This window comes from Zootoca vivipara, chromosome 9 (assembly GCF_963506605.1).
Source record: "Zootoca vivipara chromosome 9, rZooViv1.1, whole genome shotgun sequence".
NCBI classification, from domain to species: Eukaryota; Metazoa; Chordata; class Lepidosauria; order Squamata; family Lacertidae; genus Zootoca; species Zootoca vivipara.
Window position 1 is genome coordinate 15,731,600 of NC_083284.1, and position 26,937 is coordinate 15,758,536.

Genomic DNA, 26,937 nt, shown 5'->3' on the forward strand with positions numbered 1-26,937 from the left:
AAGCCGTAAATTTCATACCCTTCTTCCACAATTTTTCCCACTCCGACATCATCACATTATGACCCAGATCCTTGGCCCATTCAATCATAACTGATTTTGTTTGCTCATCTTTCAAATGCCATTCTAGCATGAACCAGACAGATCATGGGCCTCCCTTGGTGTAAATCCGCTTCCTGTGCTCCTGCTGTGCACTGTGTCACAGTATGCCAAATAAAGTTGAGTCTTCAGCTAAGCTTCAGAAGAGCATGCTGCTTAGAGGAGACACTCCACCATTTCACAGTTTCTGAGACAACAGTTATTGCAGCAAAGAGAAAATACATTGGTGTCTCGCTTAACGAATGCCCTGCTTAACGAAATTTCCGCTTAACGAAAGGTTTTTTCTAGTGGAGGTTGCCTCGCTAGACGAATTCGTTTTACGAAAACTTCGTCTAGCAAATCGCGGTTTCCCATAGGAATGCACTGAAATTCACTTAATGCGTTCCTATGGGCAAAAAAATTTTTCAAAAAAATTTCAATGCATTCCTATGGGATTCGCTAGACGAATTTTTCGTTATAAGAAAAGACCCGTGGAACGAATTAAATTCGTCTAGCGAGGCACCACTGTAGTGGCATAAATTCTAAATAATGTAAATAATAATAATTAATTAATTAATTAATTAATTAATAATAATTTATTATTTATACCCCGCCCATCTGACTGGGTTTCCCAGCCACTCTGGGCGGCTTCCAACAGAAAAATAAAATAAAATAATTGATTAAACATTAAAAGCCTCCCTAAACAGGGCTGCCTTCAGATGTCCTCTAAAAGTCTGGTAGTTATTTTTCTTTTTGACATCTGGTGGGAGGGCGTTCCACAGGGCGGGTACCACTACCAAGAAGGCCCTCTGCCTAGTTCCCTTCTTGCAGCGAGGGAACCGCTAGAAGGCCCTCGGCACTGGACCTCAGTGTCTGGGCAGAGCGATGGAGGTGGAGACGCTCCTTCAGGTATACTGGACCGAGGCCGTCCTGGACCTTCAGGTATACTGGACCGCGAGAACATTGTCTTAAAAAGTAGTGAATTCCTTTGGTCTGTGTCTTTTGAGTTGTACCAGGCAGACAGCCACTCCAAAGAGGCATTATGGTCTATAGCTTTTGTAATCCTGGTTTGCAAGGGAAAAGGAAGTAGGGTGTTTGTGAGTACTGAGCCGTAACTAATTTGCTGCATTCTTCTCCAACAGATTCGTGTAAATATTACATTGTTAAACATATCTTCTCTGGAGGAGACCAGGCGTTTGTGCTTTGCTCTGAAACAGAGGTAAATAGGGGGAGGCGTGGGTTCCTACCCATGGTTGGTAGGGATGTTACTTGGCTGCCTCTCCTTTCCTCCCCGAGTGGGCCTCAAACTCATGCACTTCTGATAAGAGGGCAAACTTCATATGCAAAGTAAAGGCAGGTCCCATATTGGACACAACTGTAATATCTCTTGGCTTGGACGAACACTCCAGCATTCAGTGAAAGGACCAGAAATGGGCAGGGCAGGAGAAATGAGATGCTGTCCATAATGAGGTTGGAGAGGACATCCAAACAGTCCCTGGGGAGGATAGTTCTTGGAAATGATACATGGCATCTCTGTGTAAGTTATCTAGTGGTAGCTACCCTCACATGTTAACAAAAGCTGCAGTGAAGCCCCCCCCCCCCCAATCCCACTTGGCAAAATCCGCGTTGAGACCTACCTCCTTTTCCAGAATTCTCAGCCAGCGGATGATTTCCGGGCCATAAATCAAAGTGACTACACCTGTTTGATTAATGACGATACAATAGACATGTGGAGACAAAAGCTTTCGGAAAAGAACAATCCTAATTCAGTGAAGTATGTTCTTTTTTTTGCTTTTCTGATGCACTGTTCAGTATTTCTTCCTTGTGGCTTAGTATGAAATCTTCGTAGGTGTTCAAGGGTTGGGACGTAACCCCTGGAAACAATATGGTTGCCCATGGGTGGGTTGGCGTGGGATGTGTTTGAGCTGCTCCTCCCGTTCTGAAATGACCCTGTAAGCTCATCCGTGGGCTATAGGCTCCTGTAGACCTCATCCAGTCGTCTTCTCCACCCCTGAGATGTGTGTGCCATAATGTCTGCCTTCCAGAGTGGAACTGAAAATAAGAATCCTTTTCTCGCATCATCATGCACCAGTGAAATGTCCTGTTCTTTGTTGGCTCCTGGAGCAGTGGCCTTGCAGCTCAGGGTAGACAGAGGGCCCGCTCAGATTCTTGCTTCCACTGAGTGGTGTGATGGCAGAACTGCAACTCCCATGAAGCCCCAGCAAGCATGGCCAATGTCCAGGGGTGATGGGTATTGTAGTTCAGCAACATCTGGATGGCCAACATCCTTGGCTTGCGTCAAGCTGTTGATGGAGACTCTGCTGCTCTCTCTGCTGTAGGTGCGTCCTAGTGTTGAGTCAGAGTTTGTTTCCAAGTATCACTCTCCAAATTTCCCAGCTACTTGTTAAGTCATCTTCTGCCAGGTTGCTGTACTTTTCAGCATTTCTAAAATAGATGTGGGTGGTAGACCACATGTGTGCAAAAGCCAGGGGCTATCTAAGGAGATGTAGACAGTTGCCTAGGCAACCATTGCCATTGTTATTCTTTTTATTGCCTGGTTTTTTTTTCTACTCTGAAATCCCTTTGCAATATTTTATGGGAAGTGATTCATAAATGGAATCAAATAATTTGCTGATGGGTTTCTGAAAGCAAGGGAATTCTAGGCACTGTAGTTTTTTGGGGGCGCCGGGGGAAGCAACTTAACTTTTAGAAATACTTCACGATCTTCAAGTGAGGGCTAGTCAACTAGTTCCCCAAACTTGGTGAAAAAAGCTCAGTGGGTTGGGGAGCTGCCGCTGCCTGGATTTATGTTATGGACTCCTCTGCATCACGTGGATAATTTTCATTCTGACTTCAGAGGTCCCCAGGAACACTTGGCAGTGGTGCTGAAGATACCCTTCCAGGGTTGGGCAGGTGGAATCCATGCTTCTGAGTTCTTTGATTCAGTACTCCTGAGGCATGACACAATTGTCTCATGCTGAAGCTGCCTCAGTCAGGCTCCACAAGGCTGACAGTATTTAGACTCATACCTGCCAAGTTGCTGTCAGAGAAATAAGGGACCGGGCTGGAAATAGCAGACCGGAAGTAGCGCTGCCGCCATTTTGGAACTGGGCGGAGCACGCTCAGAAGTGACTTTTGATGCTGCTTTGCCCAGTTGCAAAATGGCCGCCGCGCCAGAAGTCGCACTGCAGCCATTTTGGATCTGGGCAGAGCAGCATCAAAAGTCGCTTCTGAGCATGCTCCGCCCAGTTCCAAAATGGCCGCCGCGCCAGAATAAACCGGGGGGGAAACAAAAAAATCCGTTTTTTCAGCTAGGAACAGCTGGAAAAACGGGGATTTCCCAGGGAAAACGGGAGACTTGGCAGCTATGTTTAGACTGGGTTTGGAATTTCCTTTCTCAAGCAACTCCAAAGGGAGGACAGGCCCCCTGATGTCATAGTGACATCACAAGACTGACAGCTGGGCAGCCAACAGATGCAACTTAGGCTACCCCAGCAGGTTCCATGATGATTTCACCTAGGAGCAAGGGCAACGAAACTCAAAAAGTAAAATATACAATGTGAAAAACAAGCAGCATGGCCATATAACCCGTATTCCTCTCTCTTCTTGTCCCTCCACTCTAAGCAGTGAGGTTGTGCAGATCCTGTCCTCGGCTGCCTGCTGGAACGGGAGCTTCCTAGAAAAGAAGTAAGTGCCTTAAACTTACATAGGGCAGGAGGAAACACCCTCCGATGTCTTCCAGGCTTAGTCCCTGCAGAGCGTGACTCTTGATCAAGCAGATGTAAAGTGGGTGGCCAACATGGCTGTCAAGTTCTCCCCTTTTTTAAGGGAAATAATTTTATGCTGCATAGGCTTCCTCGCGAGAAAAGGGAAAACTTTTTTTAAAAAATATATTTTTATTGATTTTATAGCAAATACAAAAGATATTGAAAAATGTAGATAAAAAACAAAAGCAAAAAACAAAAAAGAACATTTCTTTAACAATATAATATTCCAATATATTTTCTTACTCTGTCGACTTCCTCCTTCCCCCCCTTCCACGTTTCCATTTATAACTAATATAGCACTCTCTACTTCTTAAATCATTTCTTCTTCTAAGATTCTCATTATAAATATTATTCTTGATCCTTTTTAACCACAAATTTCCACTATTTCAACATATTTCAACATATCATTGGATCCAGAAAACATAATAATTAATTTACATTTAGTCTTAACTCCTCCTTACTATATCTCATGAGAAAAGGGAAAACTTGACAGCTATGGTGGCCAATGAGGTTTCAGTCTATGAGAGCCAGTGTGGTCTAGTGGTCAGGGTGTTGGACTAGGACCTTGGAGACTGGGTTCAAATCCAGGGAGCTCACTGTGTGACCTTGGGCCCAACCATCATTTCTCGGCCATTAACCTATCTCACAGGGTTGTTGTGAAAATAATACGGAGATGAGGAGAGCCATGTTTTTGCCACTTTGAGATCTGGGGGGGGGAGGTGAATTTTTTTTTAAAAAGCAGTAATAAGAAGTTGGTGGCTTCCTGACTAAGGAGGGTGGAGGCATAAAAGAGGGGCAAAGACTCGAACCCCCAAGACTAGCTGTTCCGCGAATCCTAGTGACGGTTACATAAGAGGCCTCACCGCCCAGGGCCAAACATGCGGAGGGGAGGAGGGACACTGCCTGACCCAGCAGCTTTATGTAAGATCTTTGACGGCTGATGCAGGCATAGGAAAAAGCTCCCTGGCTGAACTTGCATCTTGTCAGAACCAATTCTGCTCTGCCCAATTAGTATAACATCATCCTCCGGGAGCCTTGGAAGGAACCTTCCTGGGTCCATTGCCTGTGTTGTTATGGCGATGGTAGCTAAGCTATCAGGGGCGACGTTTAGCTCTCTCTGCATCCTATGAGCTTTTAGCAGTCAACTGGCAAATATGGTACGTGGTTTAAATGGAGCCTCTTCCCCAAGAGGGCACTTGCTGTTGCAGCCTCGGTGGCTAACTTAGCAGCATGTTTGTGCCGGGGGAGGAATTTGCGGTTGGCGTTTGGAGCTCTGACGTGCTCACGGAACGGCGCTTCCACCTGTAACATGCTACAGACGTTGCTTGTGATGTAGGGTGTAGGATGCAACCTCTCAAAAGCGTGTTAAGCTGCAGGTTTTTTTTGTTTTACTAGAAAGATGGCAGGTCTTTTGCCTGCTGCCGTTTATTAGATTACTGGGTGTCGTCTTCCCTCGCTTCACATCAGCTAGAGCAGTGTTTCCCAACCCTGTTTCTCCAGATGTTTTGGGACTACAACTCCCATCATCCCTAGCTAGCAAGACCAGTGGTCAGGAATGATGGGAGTTGTAGTCCCAAAACATCTGGAGGCACAAGGTTGGGAAACACTGAGCTAGAGAACCTCCAGCTGGATCTAGCAAATACTCGACTAATCTAGCATCCTGTTCCCCATCATCAGATGTTTCCAGAAAGCCAATAAGCTGGGCAGGAAAGCAATTCCCATTCTTTGCCATTGGCATTCCTTTACAGCTGGCATTCGGTTGGCACAATTGCTGCCGAACCTAGAATCTGCACATGGTTGCTAAACGGACTGTGGTTTTATACAGCTCCCACAGTTAATAAGGGGCAGTCAGATTCCGTGGAAAGAGTGCTAAAATTCTGCTGAGTGACAGAATTCTACCGAGGGAAGTGCAAGCCCCTTGCGTGGCTGTAAGTTGCTTGTTGGTCTTGCTGATAACTCCTGATAAGGATTCATCTTCGGCATAATAGGAAGTTTGTATGAGCAACTATTAATTACAGAGTCTGGAGCTGCGTATAGGTTAAGTAGCTCAAACCATAATAATTACTGTTTGTAAATACATTGCACACCAGGAATATTTCTCCCTCTGTCTCTCAATTTTCGTTTTCATTTTGTAGAATAGATGAACATTTTAAAACGAGTCCGAAAATTCCAGGGGTCGACTTGAATTCCACCAGACTGATGTTTGATAAGCTGATGACGTCCCAGCATTCCATCTTGCTCGACCAGGTGCAGACTTCAAAGGCGTTAACATTTTAAAGCTTTCTGCTTTGTACAGAGCTTTTGGGAGGAGCTCACGAGAAAACTCATCGGAGAGCAAAGCCGCGACCTGTTCATTAGTGTGACTCAAAACTGTCCTAAGGACGTGCCTTTGCAAACATCTTGCAGGTCCATCCCCACCCACCCTGCTTCATGTGCAAAATACAAAACATTTTGCCTCAAGTGCATGTTTGAAACCTGGATGCTGGTTCTCCTGATGAAACCAAACTTTCCCAGTTTGGAATATGGTGTGCAATTGCAAGCCACATCTAAACGCTCTCAAATCTAAGCACGGTTTGTTGTAGCTGTTTGCCACGACTCCGCAGCCCTCCCTTTCCCTTTCCCTTCTCTCTTCCCAAAACCAAACACCTACTTTGGAGATCACTAAGTTTCACCATGACATTGTAGAATTCCAAATACACCGGTTGAGTCCCCACTTCTGGAGGCCTCTCGAAATTGCTCCTGTTGTGACTGTGGTTCATATATTTGGGTTGGCTCCATAGTGTCAGAATTGAGGTGGAACAAGCCTGTGTGGCTGCAATAGAGCTATGTTTTGTGCCTCATTTCTTTTTCTCCCTCTTTGCAGATCCTGAAGAGCTTCGAAAGCTTTTTGATCCCAGGGCTGCCCAGTTCTCCACCAGACGTTGAAGCCATGAGAATCTACCTGATTCTCCCAGAGTTCCCGCCGTTTCAAGACTCAAAGTACTATGTCACCTTAACGCTTCCCTTGGCGATGGCGATTCTGCGTCTGGACAGGAACCCCAGTAAAGTCTTAGGTAGGATAAAGTCTTAGGGTAGAAAGTGGGAAATTTCTTGAATATAGTTTTATTAAATATATAAACTGTGTGAATTGAAAACATAAATAATCAAAGTATGTACTCGTGGATTCGCTTGGAATGCGGCTAAAGATTCCTCAAGATGTGGACATTAAAGAGAAGCTAGCTCATTAGTGGCTGGAAACCTGTCAAGGAACTTTTGAGTTATGGCGCAGCTATAAATTAGAGTCCGCCATAGTGGAGACAAAAGCTGGCTACATATTTGTCAAAGGGGGGGAGAGAGCCATAAATAAGACATTAGATGTGTGTTTATAGGTTTGATCTGGCAGCTCTCCTCCCTGGAAAGGCTATATGGAGTAGCGATCTGAGGCGGTCTGGAGGAAACATCACAGGAAAGATTTGATGTATGGGGACGGCTCTAAGATGGCTGCGGCTGGCTGTGAGAAAGGTCTTTGGATTTTTGGGCAGACTTGGCACGATACCAGCGTGCGAAGAGACAGTGTTAATTTATAGAGGAATCATAGGCATAATTTCACACAGAAACATACATGGTTTGGTCAACTCGCTTGCTCGAAAAAACTCAGGGGCTTGAAAGAAGATGGAAGGATTTTAATAGACTATTGGATAAGATCTGGACTTTGATTGATTAGAAAGCACTGAATATAAGAGAATTAGGCTTTCTGAGTCTGAAGTATGGGAAGTCAAATTTAAATTTGTATAATTCGGCAGAAGATTTGGATTAATTGTTTGATTGATATTTGTAGAAATTTGTATATGGTAATTTGAAAATGGATTAGATGTTTAAATTGGAAAATCTAATAAAAATGTTTATTAAAAAAAAAAGGTAAAGTCTTAGGTAGGAGATGCACACCAATTCCCCCCCCCCCCGTTCTTCACACCAGTTTTTCTCTCCTACATTGCTGTGGCCATTGACTATGCTTGTGGGGTTGATGGGAATTTTAACATCCAGAGGTCCAGTTTCCCCCATACCTGGTATAAAGCCTGTGGGGTTCAAGGCGTATTCAGCCACACTACCATGAACTAGGGATGGGGAACTTGCGCTCCTCCAGATATTGCCGATCTGCAACTCTCGGCACCCCTGCCACCGACTGTTTTGTCAAGTGTGAGGCTTAACAAAGACCGAGGACCTTTTTGCACTTATAGTGGTACCTCGCAAGCCAAATGCCCTGCAAGACGAATTTTTCGCAAGACGAATGCGTCTTGCGATCTGATGGTGACTCTCAAGACGAATTCGTTTTGTGAAAAATTCAACTTGCGAATCGCGGTTTCCCATAGGAATGCATTGAAATTTAATTAATGCGTTCCTATGGGCAAAAAAAAAAAGAGAAGAAATTTCAATGCATTCCTATGGGAAACCGCGATTCGCAAGACGAATTTTTCGCAAAACGAATTGCCTCGCGGAACGAATTAAATTCGTCTTGCGAGGCACCACTGTACTTGGGAATATAAGGCCCACGCAGTTCAGTGGGATTTGCTCCTTAAGTGAACAATTTTAAGATAGGACGGCATCTTTAGGAATGCATTTATCAAACTGCAAATCTGACCCCATTCATATGCTGGGGTTTTTGTGTTTACAAATGATATGGGCATCATATGTTGGTGGTGTTCCCCCCCCCCCAGCAAATATGCCTGTTAATAGGATCATAATGCTGTCGAAGCCTTGGAGGTTTTTAAGCAGAGGTTGGATGGCCATCTGTCATGTATGATCTAGTTGAAATCTGTCATGTTTGATCAAGATGATCCTCGGGGGCCCTTTCCAACTACAATTCTATGATTAAGCTAATAGCTACATGTTTTGCTTTGTGTACCCCTGTTTAGATAACTGGTGGTCTCAGGTGTGTCCAGGGTACTTCTTGAGGCTGGTGGATCTCTACAAAGGTGCCGTTGTTTACCTCTTGAACGGAAGAAAAACATTATTGATCCCTGTCTTGTATGGCAGTTACATCACAGCTGCACTAAAGCTTCTGGAGAAGCTTCATAAAGTAAGGAAACTGCGGTGGTTGCGTCCCTGTGTCGATGTGCAGAGTGGCCGCTTTCGCACGTCACGCCAAACCACCATTTAACTTTACATGAATCAAGCCTCTGTGAGCCCGAGCAAGACTCACGATCACCCCATCCCCTCTCCTGCTTATTTCCTGGAGGAGAAATAAACCAGGGTTCAGTTTCACTTCTCCTGTCTTGCCAACAACACACATGAACCAGGAATTGTGGTTTAGCAAGCAAGCCCACTTCAAAACCCAAGTTGGTTTTGTTTGAAATTCGCTAGGATGTTATTTGGGCCATGTTTTATGGCTTGCACATAATGATCAGCCAAGAATCTATGAAAGCAAAACGGAATCCTGCCTTGTTCCTCTTCCTAGCGACCCAGGAAGAGGGAGGAGAAGGGGAAGCGGGTGTGCAAGGCAAGCCCTTTGCATGGACTCCTTAGAAAATGGAGCCAATCGTTGGTTCATCTTGCTCCACTGATTGGCAGTGGCTCTCCAGAATTTCAGACAGAGCCCTCTCCCAGCCCATAGCTGCCAAGTCTCCCGTTTTCCCCGGGAAACCCCCGTTTTTACTTACCTTTTCCCGGTGGTCCCCCGTATCACTTCGTCTCCCGTTTTTCTCTGTTATTTTCTCCTGCCGGCGGCCATTTTTCCCCCTAATTTGCCCTTCTATGGGCACAAAAAATGGCTGCCGCCGGCTTCAAAAGTCGCATCTACGCATGACCGGAAGTGCGTAGATGCGACTTCCGGTGTCAGCGGCGGCCATTTTGCTGCCCATAGATGGGCGGGGCGACACCGGAAGCTGCATTGACGCACTTCCAGTCGTGTAGAAGCTACTTTTGAAGCCGGCAGTGGCCATTTTTGGTGTCCATAGAAGGGCAAAGCGACACCGGAAGTTACGTCGATGCAACTTCCGGTGTCGCACGGCTGCCGGTCCCGGATTCTGCAGTCCGGGACTTGGAAGGTAAGTCCCAGCCCTTTCTGGAAGTGCCACGGATTGAACTTGGGATCTTCTGCATGCAAAACATGTTAATAATAACAACTTCCATGTGTTAACCTACCCTTCACTTACAGGCATGTCAAACCTGCGGCCCTCCAGATGTTTTGGCCTACAACTCCCATGATCCCTAGCTAGCAGGACCAGTGGTTGGGGAAGATGGGAATTGTAGTCCAAAACATCTGGAGGGCCGCAGGTTTGACATGCCTGCTTCACTATATCAATTCCCAGAGTTTGGGGCCGGGGGTGTTGCAGCAATTTAAAACCACAGCATTAAAAACAGTTCAAAACAAGTTACAGTCGCAGGAATAGGGTGGGCCCTTAAAATCACCTATCTCAGGTGTCAAAAGTCAAGGTAAAGAGCTGCTTCTTCCACTACTGCATGCTCTACCACTGAGGCTCGGCCCTTTTCCTGCTAGTGTTAACAGTGTTAAACTATGGTGCTGCCTTTTATGCAAATGCTGTCAACCTGTGCAGTGGACGTTTGCCCTTGTGCTGGGCCCTTTTGGTGTCTAGGCTCGGACCACACCTTGCTTTGATGTACAAAGGTTGTGGTTTGTTTTGCTATGTGCCCATGGAGGCTCTTCTGCAAATGTTAAACCTCCCTTGCTTTCGTTATGCACCTAGTTCTGTGCACTGGGCTTGTGTTGACCACTGATTCCTCTGCTGTGACCTTTCTTGTTATCGATGTTCCTCCTATTCCTAAACTTGTTCAGCACGTGTCTGCACTAGTACTGCCTGTAGCTGACTTAAATGTTGGGTTTTCATGCCGTTTTGTTTGAGGGAACTGGTTATTATTCTCTGCTTCTTAAACGACGTGTTTCCTCCTTCTTTTCCCAAATCAGGTAAATCAGAAAGTAAAACACGTAGAATATGACAAGTTTTATATCCCTGAGATTTCCAGTCTGGTGGATATCCAGGAAGACTACCTGATGTGGTTTTTGCATCAAGCTGGAATGGTAAGAGGCGTTGTGCAATTGGTGCGAGGGGAGGGAATAGTCCAGGGTTTGCAGCTGTAAAGCTAGGAGCGTTGTGTCAAAATGGATCACGGTACAAATGCAAATTCCGCAGCCATTGTAGGCTTTTAATGTAAGCGGTCAGCGTGCATATTTAGCTTGTTTTCGAGATTTGGATGTCCGGGAAACGTGGAAATTTTAGGGATTATGTTGTCTCCCAGTAGGATCCAAGAGAGACGGGTTGATGTGGACATTAGAGACTAAGTGGTAGATGGCAAAGAGGAAAGGATGGTTGTTCAGGATATTGAAATCCCATGTGGAACCTTAAACTTGAGTTCCAAGTCTGTTTTCAGATCATTCTCCCCACAAGGGCTAGAAGTTGGGTTTTTTCAGGGGGAAACCAGCAATATTCTCAAAGTAGCAAGTGTTTGTGTGTATAATCGTATCTTTACATGCATGCATGTATCTCCAGTGTATGTAGCATGGCCTGCTAGGCTGTTTGGGTATGGGAAACTTCAAGATGCAGTTAAAAATACAGTTAGTGGCCAAGATCCAAAGAACTTGTGTGTCCCGTGGACCTTGTAAAAGTGTGTTTCTTGAGCAGCAGCTTCCTCCCCCACCCCAGAGTTGCATGACAAACTTTCCTTTGAAACAGGGGAGGGTGAGGCACTGGGAACTGAAGGAGAGACACCCTGGGGACAGTGAGCAGCTCCTGTTGGAGTAGAGGCCAGAGGAGAAGCCTAGGACATTGGGTAGGAGGAGAGTCCCTAACCAGCAGGTGAGATGAGGTGATGGTGGAACTCTGTGTCTCTTAAGACGAGAGCCCTGAGCCAAAAACGGGGTGGGGAGCAACCAAAAAAGTGGAGTTGCGGGAGAAATGGAAGCACGGAAGGACTTGTCTGTGAAAGGGACACTGGACCCGAAATAAAGCATATCTGGCACTTTTCTAGCAGGTTCTGCTCATTCTTGGTTGGGGGGGGGGGCATGAACCAACCTTCTCTACCAAAAGCGACTGGGTGGGGAATCTGGAGCCACTACTCCACAAAGAGGCAGCTTGTGTGTGTGTGTGTGTACGAAAAAATCCATGGAATGGGCCAGCCTTTGCTTTAATCTAGTGCTTATGGTGTCGGGCTTGGACAGAGGGGCCACAAATCTGATTGGGGGTGACCTTGGGATCAGCCACCCACATTATCTGCTCCTAAGCCTACCTCATAGGGTGGTTGTGAGAACATAGGCTAGCCTTTGGGGGAAGGATAGGATTAAAACGTAACTGATGGTACTGCTCTAAGTAAAAGCTCACATATTATTCATTTCTCTCTCTCTCTCTCTGTCTTGCCTCGCCCTTCTCCCCCTCCCCAGAAAGTCAGACCATCAATTATGCAGGTAACCATTCCAATTACTCTTGCCAAAGTAGTTCTCAGCAGAGGCCCAGGCTGCCACCGCTAAATTGAACCACTCCTACTTTCCAGGATGCCGTGACTCTGTGCTCTTACCCTTTCATCTTCGATGCTCAAGCCAAGACCAAGATGCTGCAGACGGATGCGGAGCTGCAGATGCAGGTAGGCGGCCAGGTCTCCTCTTTCTGCCAATCCCAGCCGTTTTAATCCATGCATTTATTTATTAACACGTTTTCTGCACTGACCTTCGCCCAAAAAGAACGCCCAAACAAGGGTTTTCTGTATCTTACTGCATTATGAAAAGCGTCAATCAAAACCTTGCCACGACAAGGAAAAGGTCGCAGCAGAATGAAAGGAGTATCAATTTTTTTGGGGGGGGGACCTTTTTTCTTTTTTGGGGGGTGGGGAAAGATTAAAAAATGGGATGCCAGATTTCCTACTGGCTCTTGATCTTCAAAAACTTTTGCAAAATCTGTGCAGGAGGCACATGGCGGACCCTCCCCCAGTCCCCCCCATGTGGATATTTTTAGCAGGGAAATAGGCACTCTCCTAGCCCAGTCAAGATATTTCCAAACACTAGGAAGGGGCAAAGGGAGTTAGGAGGGCATCCTTGCAAAGCAGCTGGTTTTACAGGAATGTTGTTTTCAGGAGGCAACGCTTCTACCCCCTGCCCAAAGCAAATTGCCAGTAAACCCTGTTTCCACAGATACCACTTCCTCTACGCCGGGAATGGAGAACCCAGGGACTCAATACATTTTGTTGTTGTTGTTGTTGTTGTTGCTACTACTCTTGACTTTTGTATTTGTTTTTTATAGGTGGCCATCAGTGGTGCGAATCTGCAGAACGTTTTCATGCTCCTCACCCTTGAACCCCTCTTGGCTCGAAGCCCCTTCCTGGTCCTCCATGTTCGTAGGACCAACTTGGTTGGCGACGCCTTGAGGGAGTTGAGCATCCATTCGGATATTGACTTGAAAAAGCCTCTGAAGGTAAGGCCCCGCGGCAGCTCCTCGCTGCAATAGTTTGTTTGGTGTTTGGGCCTAGTCCTCCTCAGTGAGGCACTAAATCTGTGTCTGGCCTGTATCACTTCAGGCTGAAAGTGGCAGCTCACGCAATGGAGTGCATATCCATATGTAATAAGTCTCTCCACATAGAAAAGTTGCCTTATCGACTGAGGTCTTGCTCCAAGTTTCCCACAGCAAAGCATACTGAGGCTTGTTCATAATTCTCTGGGTGCTGCTCCAAACAGAAGACTCACATTAAGACAGTAGGCAATAATACCCATACATTTAAAGTACAGTGGCAGGGCCGGCTCTAGGGGTAGGCTGGGTGGTGTGGGGCGCCAGGGCGCTGGGCTGGCAGGGGGGCGCCACATGGCAGAGCCGCGCGGCTGCCCGCCGGGACGGTGGGGGCGCCGGAGCTATCTCCACACCACGGCGCCAGGGCACCCGACATGCTTAAGACGGCCCTGTACAGTGGTACCTTGGTTTACAACCATAATCCGTTCCGGAGGTCCGGTTGTAAAACCAAAACAGGTAGTAACCCAAGGTGCACTTTCGCCAATGGGGCCTCCCTCCCAAAATTGGTTGTAATCCCCACAAAATGAGTTGTAATCCAAAAAAAGGGGGCACGCATTTCTGGGTTTGACGTGGCTGTAATCCAAAACAGTTGTAATCCAAAGCGGTTGGAAACAAAGGTACCACTGTAGTATCATACCACTTTAAACACCCAGAGGATTCTGGGAACTGTAGTTAAGGATGCTGAGAGTTGTTAAGAGACACCCCTGTTCCCCCCCAGAGAGCTACAATTCCCAGAGCGGTTTAACATCCAATCTCTCTCTCCCCAGGGACCTCTGGGAATTGTGGTTCTGTGCTAACAACTCTCAGTACCCTTGGCAAACTTCAGCTCCTAGAATTCTTTGAGGGAATCCTCTTCTGCTTAAAATGGTAGCATAGTGGTTTAAATGTGAATGTGGCCCCAGTCGTACTCAAGAGTAGACTCATTGAAATTGGTGGACTGAAGTCTATTGGATCTGCTCGGAGTATGGCTCAGTTGGCTGTTACTCGTTGCAATGGCTAAAGCTCCGTTTTGGGCATCGTGGCAGGTGATATTTGACGGCGAGGAGGCGGTTGATGCTGGCGGAGTCACAAAGGAGTTCTTCCTCCTGCTGCTGAAAGAGCTCCTGAATCCCATCTATGGGATGTTCACCTCCTACCCCGAATCGAACCTGCTGTGGTTCTCGGATACCGTAAGTGTGCTTGGCTTATGCACTCTCAAACTGTTTGCCAGCGATCCTTCTTGGCTGGGTGTAGTTTAGAGGCTCACAGCTCAGGGGAGGGGTTTTTAGCCACCTTCCAGATCTGAACTTTTCCAGCTCCTCGCTGGCGTTTTCCTCCTGCTAACAAGTCCATCTCTTTGTGTGTCCAAAGTGTTTTGTAGAGCACAATTGGTTCCACCTGATTGGCATCATCTGTGGTCTGGCCATATACAACTTCACTGTTGTGGATCTTCACTTTCCATTGGCCCTGTACAAGAAACTCTTGAATGTGAAGCCGTGCTTGGAAGACTTGAAGGAGCTTTCGCCCACAGAAGGAAGGTAGAAAGTATTGGAAGTATGTCTTCCTGTCCGCTTCGCAATCGGCCTAGATAGAATTTGGCAGTGGCACTTTAATAAAATTGGGGCAGTGCTTGGGGGTTCGGGATGGAAGGCAGAATGTGGCCCTGTTATGAGGAAAAAAGCAAACCATTGGAAGAAGCAATACACCTTCTATGTTTCCATCCTTCTCCAATTATAATATTTCATGTTGGAGTTCTGTTGCCCCAAACCCATATTAGTGTTACTTTCGGGGAGGAGAATTTTTATTTTTCATTATGCCCATTAAAATAAAAAGCAAAACAAAGTCATACAATCACAATATTAACAAAACAGAAAATAATGTGTGAGGTTGAACGCCTTCATGAAACCTACCATTTTTACATGCTATAAATACTCTATATACTTATATAACATGAAACTGTTTGGGTGTGACTCTTTGAGTTCTTATCATAAATCCATTGGTTAAGAGTTCTGCATTTCACATACTGTACTCTTTCTTTTACATTGTTTTAACGGAACTGTGGAAGATTCCAGTATGCAGCAGTGTTTTATTTTGTTTGCAACTGTTAATGAACAATTAATTGAAATTGAAACTCTCTCCTGTAACTTTTTTTGAATCAGATTGTATTTTTTGGCCCGCTTTCCTCGATTTCGTCCTAAAATTTGATACCATAAATCCTTAATAGCCGGGCAAGGAAGAGGGTTATGTACAAACAATTCTGCGTCTCAGATGCAGACTTTTCCCTCTCTCCTAACATCTTTCTGCCTTTACGTTTCCTTTACCTTATTTATAGGAGTCTTCAACAGCTCTTGGATTACCCTGGGGATGATGTTGAAGAGACATTCTGCCTATATTTCACGGTAAGACCATTTTTCTGTCTCTTGCGTTTACAGTGGTACCTCAGGTTACAGACACTTCAGGTTACAGACTCCGCTAACCCAGAAATAGTACCTCGGGTTAAGAACTTTTACCTCAGGATGAGAACAGAAATTGTGCGGCAGCAGCGGGTGGCCCATTAGCTAAAGTGGTACCTCAGGTTAAGAACAGTTTCAGGTTAGGAACGGACCTCCAGAACGAATTAAGTTCTCAACCCGAGGTACCACTGTACTGTATTTTCAGGTGTATAACATGACACCATGTATAAGACGAGCCCTATTTTGGGGAGCACCAAAATAAGAAATCAATATTTTAAAGTGTGCTGAAAAGATCGTCGAGGTTTTTGTTTTTTTAATAAGGTCAACCAAAAAGCTTTGGGGGGGGGCTAGGTTGATTAGGCTGAGAGACAGCAGCCGGCCCAAGTCACCCAGTGAGCTTGATGGCCGAGTGAGGATTTGAACCTCCGCCTCTCATGTCCTCATCCGACACTAACTGCTACACCACACTGTCAAAGGAACACCCATTTTTGAGGGTGTACATCTTGGCTCAGACGTTCATGAAATGGACATTAGCTGCATTTTGCAGTTCTTCCTGGTGTTGATGGAAATTGAGCTCATTTGATTTTAATCTGGATTGTGCCTCATTGGCTACAATCCAGCAGTATGCCAAGGGTGTGGAAACGTGATCAGATATAAACTGCACATTGATCTCAAATTGGGAGAGCCTGGGACTCTTGATCTCAAGGTCATGAGTTTGAGTCCTGAATTGGGCAAAAGATTCTTACATTGCAGGGGATTGGACTAGATCAGGCATCCCCAAACTTCGGCCCTCCAGATGTAAAGGTAAAGGTAAAGGGACCCCTGACCATTAGGTCCAGTTGTGACCGACTCTGGGGTTGCGGCGCTTATCTCGTGTTATTGGCCGAGGGAGCTGGCATACAGCTTCCAGGTCATGTGGCCAGCATGACAAAGCTGCTTCTGGTGAACCAGAGCAGCACATGGAAACGCCGTCTACCTTCCCGCTGTAGCGGTTCCTATTTATCTACTTGCACTTTGACGTGCTTTCGAACTGCTAGGTTGGCAGGAGCTGGGACCGAGCAACAGGAGCTCACCCCGTCACAGGGATTCGAACCGCCGACCTTCTGATCAGCAAGCCCTAGGCTCAGTGGTTTAACCCACAGCATCACCTGGGTCCCATGTAAAGGTAAAGGTAAAGGGACCCCTGACCATTAGTCCAATTGGACTACAATTCCCATCATCCCTGACCACTGGTCCTGTTAGCTAGGGATCATGGGAGTTGTAGGCCAAAACATCTGGAGGGCTGCAGTTTGGGGATGCCTGGACTAGATGATTCCCCCATGGGTCCTTCCCACTCTACAGCCATGATTTTATGTCCTTTTTTATTGTTTTAAGCTGTGTTGATGAGATACAGAATGAAGCAATTTTGTTGTCTTTTTCTGGGGTGGGAAAACAAACAAACAAACAAACAGATGTGCAGAGAAAGCTATGGAGTGGCAGAGCAGAAGAACCTCATCCCTGATGGAGACAAAATTCCAGTGCAGAAAGGTAACAGGTGCGTACCGTCTGATGCCTAAAGATGCTCTTTGGGGTAATTTCACAAGTAACAAAGGGTCTTTCACAGCAGCTGCTTTGGGATGAGCCCAGCAAGAGGGCTCTGTATTGCGCTCTTCAGATTGGGAGGATAGAAACCTTAAGAAAATAAAAGATGGAAGGGGGTGGTGGGGTGGTGGGGAGAAGTACTGTTGCGCAGGAGCCATGGGGGACCTTGCACGAAACAAATAAAGGACTCTGTTGGGGAAATCAAGAAATGCAGTAATATAGAAAAGGTTCTGCCATCTGCTCTCCATCCTTCCTCATTTCCTGACATTTGGTTTGGTCCGGGGGGGAGGAATGCGAAACAATAAAATGGATCCAAAGTCTTTTAGGTTAACACTGCGCATTTTGTTCGATAATATTTGCCGTAGATTTGCATAGGCAAACATCGCCCAGAGCTTGGTTTGGGTTTTTTTTCCCCCTGGAGTCTGAAAATATGATGGAAGGAGAAGGGGAAGTTTCCCCCCAGCTAGTTCATGAGAGATCAGATCAAATGTCACATCCAGCCCAGCCCTCTGCGAAACCTTTGCATGGGGCATGGAGACAATGGCTCCCCCTCCCCACCCCCCCAAGTCTCAGTGACTGGTGTGCAGTACCAGAAGAGCTTCTGCGAATGGAGGGTCAGTATCATGGCCTCCCACCTTCCTCCGCTGGTATAACTTACAAGGTTCTATATCAGCAGGAACTTAAGAAGAGTCAGTGGCCCATCTGGTCCAGCGTCCTCTGTTCTCACAGTTGCCAACCAGATGCCATTGGGGAACCCCCAAGTAGGATTCAAGCACAAAGAAACTCCCCTCTCCTGGGGCTTCAAGCCAGTGGTATTTGCAATCAAATGGTTGGCAGCATGCTTGTTAGTAGCTGGGAATTGCAAGGCTGTTGCACTCAGGTGATGCTTACAGGCTCCCCTTAGGTGCTGCTGCTGCTAATAATAAATAAATAAATATACGCCCAAAGACTCTGCGTATGCCCATTAGGGGAAATAGGAAGCCCAGAGCACTTTTTCTTCAGATGTCCCCTCTATGAAGAAGCTCGAAGGGAGTTCCTGGATCCCGTACTGGTGAGGTTAGTAAGCCTCCCGGAAAAGCAATTATGCAACTTGCTCCTGCAAGGCAAAGACCAGAAGATAACCAGAGCGGTCGCCAGATTCTGTGTCCAAATATGCAGACACAGACTTTCTCCCGAGTCCGTCTGAATTTCCAAAAATTTGGTACCCCAAGCGAGCTAGGCTCAGTTTTCTGCAGCTTCTATTTTAAGGGTTAATTTTTTTAGCATTGTATATATAATTAACAATTTATTTTAAATGTTGTTCAAGGCATCATATATACGCTACGTTCCCTGAGGTTGTTCTTTCAAAGGGATTCATTTTATTTTATTATTTTTATATGTTATTTTTAAGAGCTGGTCCTTTACCGTAAATAAAATCATCATCATCATCAAATAAATAAATAATGCTATTATTACTAATAATAATGTTTATATGCCGCCCATCTGACAGGGTTGTCTTGGCCACTCTGAACAGCTTCCAACAAGTTATAAAACCACAGTAAAATATCAAACATTTAAAAATGGAAAGCCTGGATAGCTCAGCTGGTTTTAGTGTGGTGCTGATAATAATGCGAAGGTTGCAGGTTCGATCCCTGCGTCGCTGTTGCTCCTGTGTTGCAGGGGGTTGGGCTAGATGATCCTCAGGGTCCCTTCCAACTCTACAGTTCTATGATTCTAAAAGCTTCCCTAAACAGGGCTGCCTTCAGATGTCTTCTAAAAGTCTGGTAGTTGTTTTTCTCTTTGACATCTGGTGGGAGGGCGTTCCACAGGGCGGGTGCCACTACCGAGAAGGCCCTCTGCCTGGTTCCCTGTAACCTCACTTCTTGCAGTGGGGGAACTGCCAGGAGGCCCTCGGAGCTGGACCTCAGTGTCTGGACTGAACGGTGAGGGTGGAGATGCTCCTTCAGTATGCGATTGACCACTGTGGGAAGAGCATGCTGGACTAGATGGGCCTAATTAGCAGGCATTTGTTACGTTTTTAATTTTAAAAATCCTGTGCCCAAGTAGTGCAGATTGTACAGTGATTTGCAATGTAAATGCATTTTATGAAATGTGCGTGAACTTCCAAACAACATTTGGAAGCGGTATCCCTTGCTGTCTGGGTAGACAGTGGCTTCAGCCGACAACACCCTTAACTGCCACTATTTGCTTCTTGGTAATGACCAGTGCTGTTTCTTTTAATCCCCCAGGGAGGAATTCGTCGATGCGTACGTTAATTATGTCTTTAACATTTCGGTAGACGAGTGGTACAAGGCTTTCTCCACGGGCTTCCTGAAGGTGTGTGGGGGTAAAGTTCTAGAAATGTTCCAGCCCACCGAGCTGAGAGCCATGGTCGTAGGGAGCAGCAACTACAACTGGAAGGAGCTTGAGGAGGTAAGCAGGCACACCCTTACGTACCATTTGGCCCTTTGTGAATCTAGAACTGCTACTGTCCTTTGAGCAAGACCTTAATCCTTACCTTCTGAGAATCTGTCTGGCTAGGATGTGAGACCTAAGAACGCCCCCATCGTTCTCTTATTTACTGGTTTCTCCATTCTCCCCCTCACCTGTCCTCCAAAATTCTCCTCTATTTTATCCTTCCTGACTTAAGTAGGGGATATGAACCTGCACCTTCTTGTTCCCAGTCTGACACTTGGGGGAGTTTCGCCGAATGGTTCAGTTCGTTGGAGAAAGCACCCAACTGTAAACTAAACATGAAGGCAAAGCCCTCACTCAAATGATTCTTGAAGTAAAATAATAATGAGGCTTGTTTTGGTTCCGTTCCCCCCAATATGCTGTGCTCAGTGCATCTCAGTGTGGTGCCTCGGTCCAGTATACCTAAAGGAGCGTCTCCACCCCCATCGTTCTGCCCGGACACTGAGGTCCAGCACCGAGGGCCTTCTGGCAGTTCCCTCGTTGCGAGAAGCCAAGTTGCAGGGAACCAGGCAGAGGGCCTTCTTGGTAGTGGCGCCCGCCCTGTGCAACGCCCTCCTATCAAATTTCAAAGAGAAAAACAGCTACCAGATTTTTAGAAGACATCTGAAGGCAGCCCTGTTCAGGGAGGCTTTTAATGTTTAATAGATTGTTGTGTTTTATTCTTTTGTTGGAAGCCGCCCAGAGTGGCTGGGGAGACCCGGCCAGATGGGCGGGGTATAAATAATATATTATTATTATTATTATTATTATTATTATTATTATTATTATTATTATTATCCTTTATTTGATGAATCTCTCAGTAATATGTTAATAAGAAATTGCTGGAATTTGTTGCGCTGGACAACAGAAACCTTTTTTAAAAACCAGCATTTCTGTCCTTCCATGTGCCTAAAGGAGTGGGAGAAACCTATTATATGAACACCTGGCAGAAGAATAACCCAGAGACCTTAATTATTTCACTGGCATTTACATGTGCTACTGTTGGTTTTTAAAAAACTATTTATTGCTATTATCAGTTTTATAGCTTCTTTACAACTTACGTGAAAGCAAGATATAAACACCTAAAAACAATCAAATAATAAAAGCAATAAAAGCATGGGGTGCTTTCCTTAGATCAGGCATCCCCAAACTTTGGCCCTCCAGATGTGATGGACTACAATTCCCATCTTCCCTGCCCACTGGTCCTGTTAGCTAGGGATCATGGGAGTTGTAGGTCAAAACATCTGGAGGGCCGCAGTTTGGGGATACCTGTCCTAGCGGGTATGTTTGGGATTACAGCCTTACTGGGAACACCTGGAGAGCCGCAGAGGTCCCGTTCTTAAAAGAGCATGTTGGTTCAAAATAGTCCAACATCCTCTTTGAGTGAACAGCTGTGTCAGGGGAATCTCGTAAAGCTATGAGAAATGCCTCAGCATCCAACAGCTTTGGAATTCAATCGGCTGCATCTCTAAATTATGAAGATATTTAGAACCCCCCTGGACCAGGGGGAGAATGAGGTTTGAGCATTTGCAACCTTCCGAGTCCTTTTACAAAGTTCGAAATATTTATGCCTTTGAAAGTTATTACTGTACTTTTCCATGTATAAGACTATAAGGTAAAGGGGCCCCTGACCATCAGGTCCAGTCGTGTCCGACTCTGGGGTTGCGGCGCTCATCTCGCTCTATAGGCCGAGGGAGCCGGGTTTGTCCGCATGACAAAGCTGCTTCTGGCGAACCAAAACAGCGCACGTAAACGCCGTTTACCTTCCTGCCAGAGCAGTCCCTATTTATCTACTTGCACTTTGATGTGCTTTCAAACTGCTAGATGGGCAGGAGCTGGGACCGAGCAACGGGAGCTCACCCCGTTGCAGGGATTCGAACCGCCGACCTTCTGATCAGCAAGCCCTAGACTCTGTGGTTTAACCCACAGCGCCACCTGGGTCCCTGTATAAGACTATATTTACCCCCAAATTGTTTAAGTTTAAAATTGGGGGTTGTCTTATACACGGAATGTTACAGTTATTTATTTCTTAATTTGGGGCTCAAAAAATAGGGGCCTTCTTATACATGGGGGTGTCTTATACATGGAAAAATAGTGTTTGTTTGTTTATTTGAAAGCATCTCTAAACTTCTTAATATTTTTAAAATCTCCATGCACGATATAAAAACACAACAACCATTAAAACAAGAATACAGCCTAAAACCAATAAAATGGTATAACATCAAATTAAACAGATTTTCAAGGAACTTGTACGCATATTAATGCGTCAGGGAAAGGCTGGGCAGAAAGTTAAAAGTCCTTACGAGACATCTGAAGCAATTGCTAGTTGCTGCTTTATGCGTGGCAGAGGGAAGGACATTCCATAGAAGGCTCAACAGCATAAAATGCCCATTTGGGAGTTATTGCGCTATGATGTAAGCCACGGGTGTCAAACACAAGGCCCGGGGGCCTAATCCGGCCCGCCAGACCTCGTCATGTGGCCCGCGTAGCCGACGACAGTAGCCGCTGACAGTAGTTCTGGAGCCTGCGATTGGCCGAGGGTCAAAACCGGGGGCGGGGCTGCAGGCGGAGGCCAGGGCGCTGGAGCCGCGCTGACGGCCTTGGCCAGGGAATTTCAATTTCGAATGAAGCTGAGGGAGGCGGTGGCACAGTGGCCAGACGGGGAAGTGAGATGCAGGAGGAGGAGGAGGAAGCCCGCCGAGGAGGTAGGAAAGCCCTACAGGTGCTGCCGGCAAAGTTGGTGCCGGGACGGAGCAGCGCTGGATTTTTTTTGGCGGGCTTTGCTGTTGTCTCCGAGAGTGAGTGAGGCGGCACTGGGGAGCCGCCGCCCGCCGCTTCCCTTCCTCTCCTCGGCTGCATCCGGGAGGTGGGCGAGCGAGCGGGTGAAAGGGACGTGGAGTGAGCCTGAGGGGGAAGTAGGCGAAGCGCAACAGCCGCTCTCTTGATGGAGCCGGGTTTCTCTTCCCTCTTCCCCCGTTTTCTCCTCATAGACACTCGGGAGGGTGCCTGGCTTTTGCTCTGCCCCCCACCCCGAGCCGCCCTTTGGCTTCTCAGTTCCGGCAGAGCTGCTCCCCAGGGGGTGGCTGGGAGGGAGGCGGCGACGACGGCACGGGTTCCTGCTCTTCCCGCTCTGCCGCCGCCTCCTCTCAGCCCCTCGTGATGTAGGGCTCCAGATGGAGTCGCCTAGCGGTTTGAGTAGGTGGGAGGGGATTTTTTTTGGGGGGGAGGTTTTCAAGCCTCCTCTGCCTGCAGTCCCGGTAGGGAGAGGCGGCGAAGACGACAACAGCGTGGGTGGGGGGAAGAGCAGCTCTGAGGCGAAGATGCACGTCCGCTGGGGCTGCCGCCACCTTCCTCCTCGGGAAATCTGCTGCCCTCCCTCAGCGCGAGGGGAAGGGACTCTGGCGCTGAGGAGGGAGAATGCAAAAGCAAAGCAGGGAGTTGGCGCTGCACCGCATATTCCTGCCCCTCTCCAAAGCATGGGGTGGGTTGCAGCGTGTGGCATCCTGCCTAGCGGGGTTTGGGTGTGCGCAGGGCGGGAGAGGGAAGCCCTCTTTCCATCTGCAGGTTTTTAATCCCAGCAGTGGCTTTTTCCTTCCTGCCGAAGGTTTAGTTGAGCCCCCCCCCGAAGCCGTCAATCCCCACCTTTTGTTCAAATTTCCCTCGTTTACGTCCCCTCCCACACACTTGCCACGGCGCAGGAATGTGATCCACGTGGGGGTGGGAATGAGCTTACATTATTACAAAAAACAGTAATAATTGAATGCAGTGACAATAATTTATGATAATAAAGAGTGGACACATAGTCCTGCAGACACAACCGGCCCTTTGAGGGTGACCAAACTGCTGATGCGGCCCCCGGTGAATTTGAGTTTGACACCCCTGATGTAAGCGTTCTTACAGGTCCATACAGGGGCAGGCGGTCTTTCAGGTTTACCATGAGTTCTTAAAACTAACCCTTTTTACAGAGTGCAGTTTACAAAGGGGATTACTCGGCTACCCATCCAACCGTGCAAATGTTCTGGGAGATCTTTCACGAGTTTCCTCTGGAAAAGAAGAAAAAGTTTCTCTGTAAGTAATTAGATTTTTTTATTTTTTAGTGCTATGGCAGTTTCCCCTTGGATTTCAGAGCTGCAATTCCGACAGTCGAAGCCAAGAACTTGTTCTTGCCAGCTTAATATATACAGTGGTACCTCGTGTTACGTACCGTCTCCCTTTCGAATGCTGCGGGTTATGTGCTCCGCTAACCCGGAAGTAGATGCCCCTTGTTGCGACCTATGCCCCGGGATGCGAGCGGAAGTCGAGGCGCCATTAGCGAAAGCGTGCCTCATGTTACGAGCGGTTTCCTGTTATGAATGGACCTCCGGAACGGATTAAGTTTGCAACTGGAGGTACCACTGTATAAAATACACCGGAATGGCTTCCACCAGGTGGCAGGCTTCTCTTTACCTGTTCTCCGGCATAGTGGTGAAGGCAGTGAGCTGCTGAGATTGGAACTTCCTGTCCAGATCTCATTTCTGCATTGTGGTGAAGCTCTTGATACTGGCCCTCTCTGCTTGCGGGGAATCTTCCCTTGTGCATGGAATTTTCTCTGCAGTCGGCAGTCCAAAGTGGCCATGGAGGAGAATCAACATGTGGCTCTTGTTGAATGTGGAAAACAAGGGTGGGGAGCTGCTTGTATTGTTGTTGTCATACTTAAATCTACATCCCGCTGCTTCTCCCAAAGGAGCCCAGGGCAGCAAACACTTCGATTATATTTAAAAAAAACCATGGTAAAAACTCCACACACTGTATTTTTCGCTCCATGGGATGCACCTGACCATAGGACGCAGCTAGTTTTTAGAGGAGGAAAACAAGAAAAAAATACTTTGCTTTCTTTAATTGTCCTAGGTGTGGCCCTGGCACGGGCTCTGGCTCTAGTGTGGGCTCTGGTTTTGTGCGGGCTCTGGCTTTTGGCAGGGCTCTGGTTCCGGGCGGGCTCTGGCTCTGGCATTCGCTCCATAGGATGCACAGACTGTCTCCCTTCCTTTTTTTTGGGAGAGAAAAAGTGCGTCTTATGGAGCGAAAAATACAGTATTTAAAATTTCTTAAAAGAAGAAAACACAAAACATTAGAAACGAATTTAAGGACAGATAACACCAAATAATGTGCCTGAACAGGCCCACCAAAACAAAATAGTTTTCATCAATTTCTTTAACTTTTTCAGGAAGTAGAAGGAATGAGATGAGGGGAGAGCACTGGTATTTTTTAAAAGGGAATGATACATGCTTGGGATGGGTGAGCTTCCACTGCCTGATCCAGGACGCCTTGGAATGCCAGTTGGTGGGCCCCCCAAAAGCTATTGTCCTCTGGTCCCATAGCACCTGTTTGGCCACTGCGAGAACAGGATGCTCGCCTCAGGGCTCCGCTGATGCTTTTATGTTTCCCCCTTACAGTGTTTCTGACCGGCAGCGACCGCATCCCCATCTATGGCATGTCGAGTTTGCGCATCGCGATCCAGTCCACTTCCAGCGGAGAGCAGTACTTGCCGGTGGCGCACACCTGCTACAACCTCCTCGACCTCCCCAAGTATAGCAGCAAAGAAATCCTGAGCATGAGACTCACTCAAGCCATCGACCACTACGAGGGCTTCAGCTTGGCCTGAGGGGAAGCCACCCCCAACACAGACAATTCTTGTATAGAAAGGAAATACTGTCTTGTTTTTATTTTTGTAAGGAAAATGGGATAAAGATACTACTTGAGATAGGGAGGGTGGGTGCGAGGAGGAGAGAAGAGCATAGGATCAAGGGGGACCCCCCCCCCCGTGAAGTCTGGTCAACGTTCCTCAGGATTTTGATTTAACTACTTTTCAAAAACATGTCGTCTTTCGTCCTGGCTGATAGATGCCTTTTTCTTTAAAAATACCTTCCATATTTTGAGATGTCTCTTCGGTTTGGAAATATAAAGCTGTGTGAAAGCTTTCCTTGTCTCCGCACATACCACCTCTCCAATCACAGGTAATTTCTGTGGTAAAACAAGTGTGCCCCTTGGGTGTTCAGCAGTACCGGGGAGCTAAGAAATGGGTAATTTAACACAAGAGAAGATTAGTATGTGAGTGTTTGGGCAGAAATGAAGGTTTTATGAGTTGAATTTCCTAACATATTCTGTTCCCTGTTGCCCATTGTCTACAAAAAATGGAATTATTTGATATTTTATGCTGTTGGGTGTTTTTTAACAGGTCTCCGTGTGTGTTTTAAAATACAGTGGTGATTCTTTCTCTCACCCCCCCCCGCCATTTCAGGGATGGGATTGTCACAGCAATTCCTCCGCAAAGCACACTCCATGTCTCCCTTCCCACCCCACCCCCCACTGTCTTTTGAAGGTAATACAGAAGCCCTTTCCCACCTTCAGCCCAAGGGTGGGATTTCCATGGCACTCCAGATATTGGACGGACTCCAACTCCCATCAGCCCCAGCCAGCCTGGCCCAGTGGTTAGGGATGATGTGTGAGTGCCTGGAGGCGGTTGGAGGTTGGATGGCGGCTAACAGATTGAGGTTGAATCCTGACAAGACAGAAGTACTGTTTGTGGGAGGCAGGAGGCGGGCAGGTGTGGAGGACTCCCTGGTCCTGAATGGGGTAACTGTGCCCCTGAAGGACCAGGTGCGCAGCCTGGGAGTCATTCTGGACTCACAGCTGTCCATGGAGGCGCAGGTCAATTCTGTGTCCAGGGCAGCTGTTTATCAGCTCCACCTGGTACGCAGGCTGAGACCCTACCTGCCCGCAGACTGTCTCGCCAGAGTGGTGCATGCTGTAGTTATCTCTCGCTTGGACTACTGCAATGCGCTCTATGTGGGGCTACCTTTGAAGGTGACCCGGAAACTACAATTAATCCAGAATGCGGCAGCTAGACTGGTGACTGGGAGCAGCCGCCGAGACCATATAACACCGGTCTTGAAAGACCTGTATTGGCTCCCAGTACGTTTCCGAGCACAATTAAAAATGTTGGTGCTGGCCTTTAAAGCCCTAAACGGCCTCGGTCCAGTATACCTGAAGGAGTGTCTCCACCTTCATCGTTCTGCCCGGACACTGAGGTCCAGTGCCGAGGGCCTTCTGGCGGTTCCCTCGTTGCGGGAAGCCAAGTTGCAGGGAACCAGGCAGAGGGCCTTCTCGGTAGTGGCACCCGCCCTG

General features: G+C 47.1%; 1 protein-coding gene across 2 annotated transcripts in view; it reads left to right on the plus strand.

Moving 5' to 3' along the window:
• Positions 1 to 25,981, plus strand: part of LOC118083333 (probable E3 ubiquitin-protein ligase HERC3) — a 48,081-nt gene extending 22,100 nt beyond the window's left edge. Inside the window, exons 9-25 of one of the 2 annotated variants that reach the window (XM_035111577.2) lie at positions 1,218 to 1,294; positions 1,725 to 1,849; positions 3,700 to 3,762; positions 5,978 to 6,089; positions 6,706 to 6,895; positions 8,735 to 8,898; positions 10,744 to 10,857; positions 12,214 to 12,237; positions 12,324 to 12,413; positions 13,067 to 13,237; positions 14,353 to 14,496; positions 14,678 to 14,844; positions 15,639 to 15,705; positions 17,211 to 17,293; positions 19,569 to 19,752; positions 23,739 to 23,841; positions 25,206 to 25,981. In XM_035111577.2, coding sequence (XP_034967468.1) covers positions 1,218 to 1,294; positions 1,725 to 1,849; positions 3,700 to 3,762; positions 5,978 to 6,089; positions 6,706 to 6,895; positions 8,735 to 8,898; positions 10,744 to 10,857; positions 12,214 to 12,237; positions 12,324 to 12,413; positions 13,067 to 13,237; positions 14,353 to 14,496; positions 14,678 to 14,844; positions 15,639 to 15,705; positions 17,211 to 17,293; positions 19,569 to 19,752; positions 23,739 to 23,841; positions 25,206 to 25,414 — 2,087 coding nt within the window. In that variant the 3' untranslated portion in view covers positions 25,415 to 25,981. The remainder of the gene's footprint in view (positions 1 to 1,217; positions 1,295 to 1,724; positions 1,850 to 3,699; positions 3,763 to 5,977; positions 6,090 to 6,705; positions 6,896 to 8,734; positions 8,899 to 10,743; positions 10,858 to 12,213; positions 12,238 to 12,323; positions 12,414 to 13,066; positions 13,238 to 14,352; positions 14,497 to 14,677; positions 14,845 to 15,638; positions 15,706 to 17,210; positions 17,294 to 19,568; positions 19,753 to 23,738; positions 23,842 to 25,205) is intronic. The other variant, XM_035111578.2, reaches the window with a different exon arrangement.
• The last annotated feature ends 956 nt before the right edge of the window (positions 25,982 to 26,937 follow it).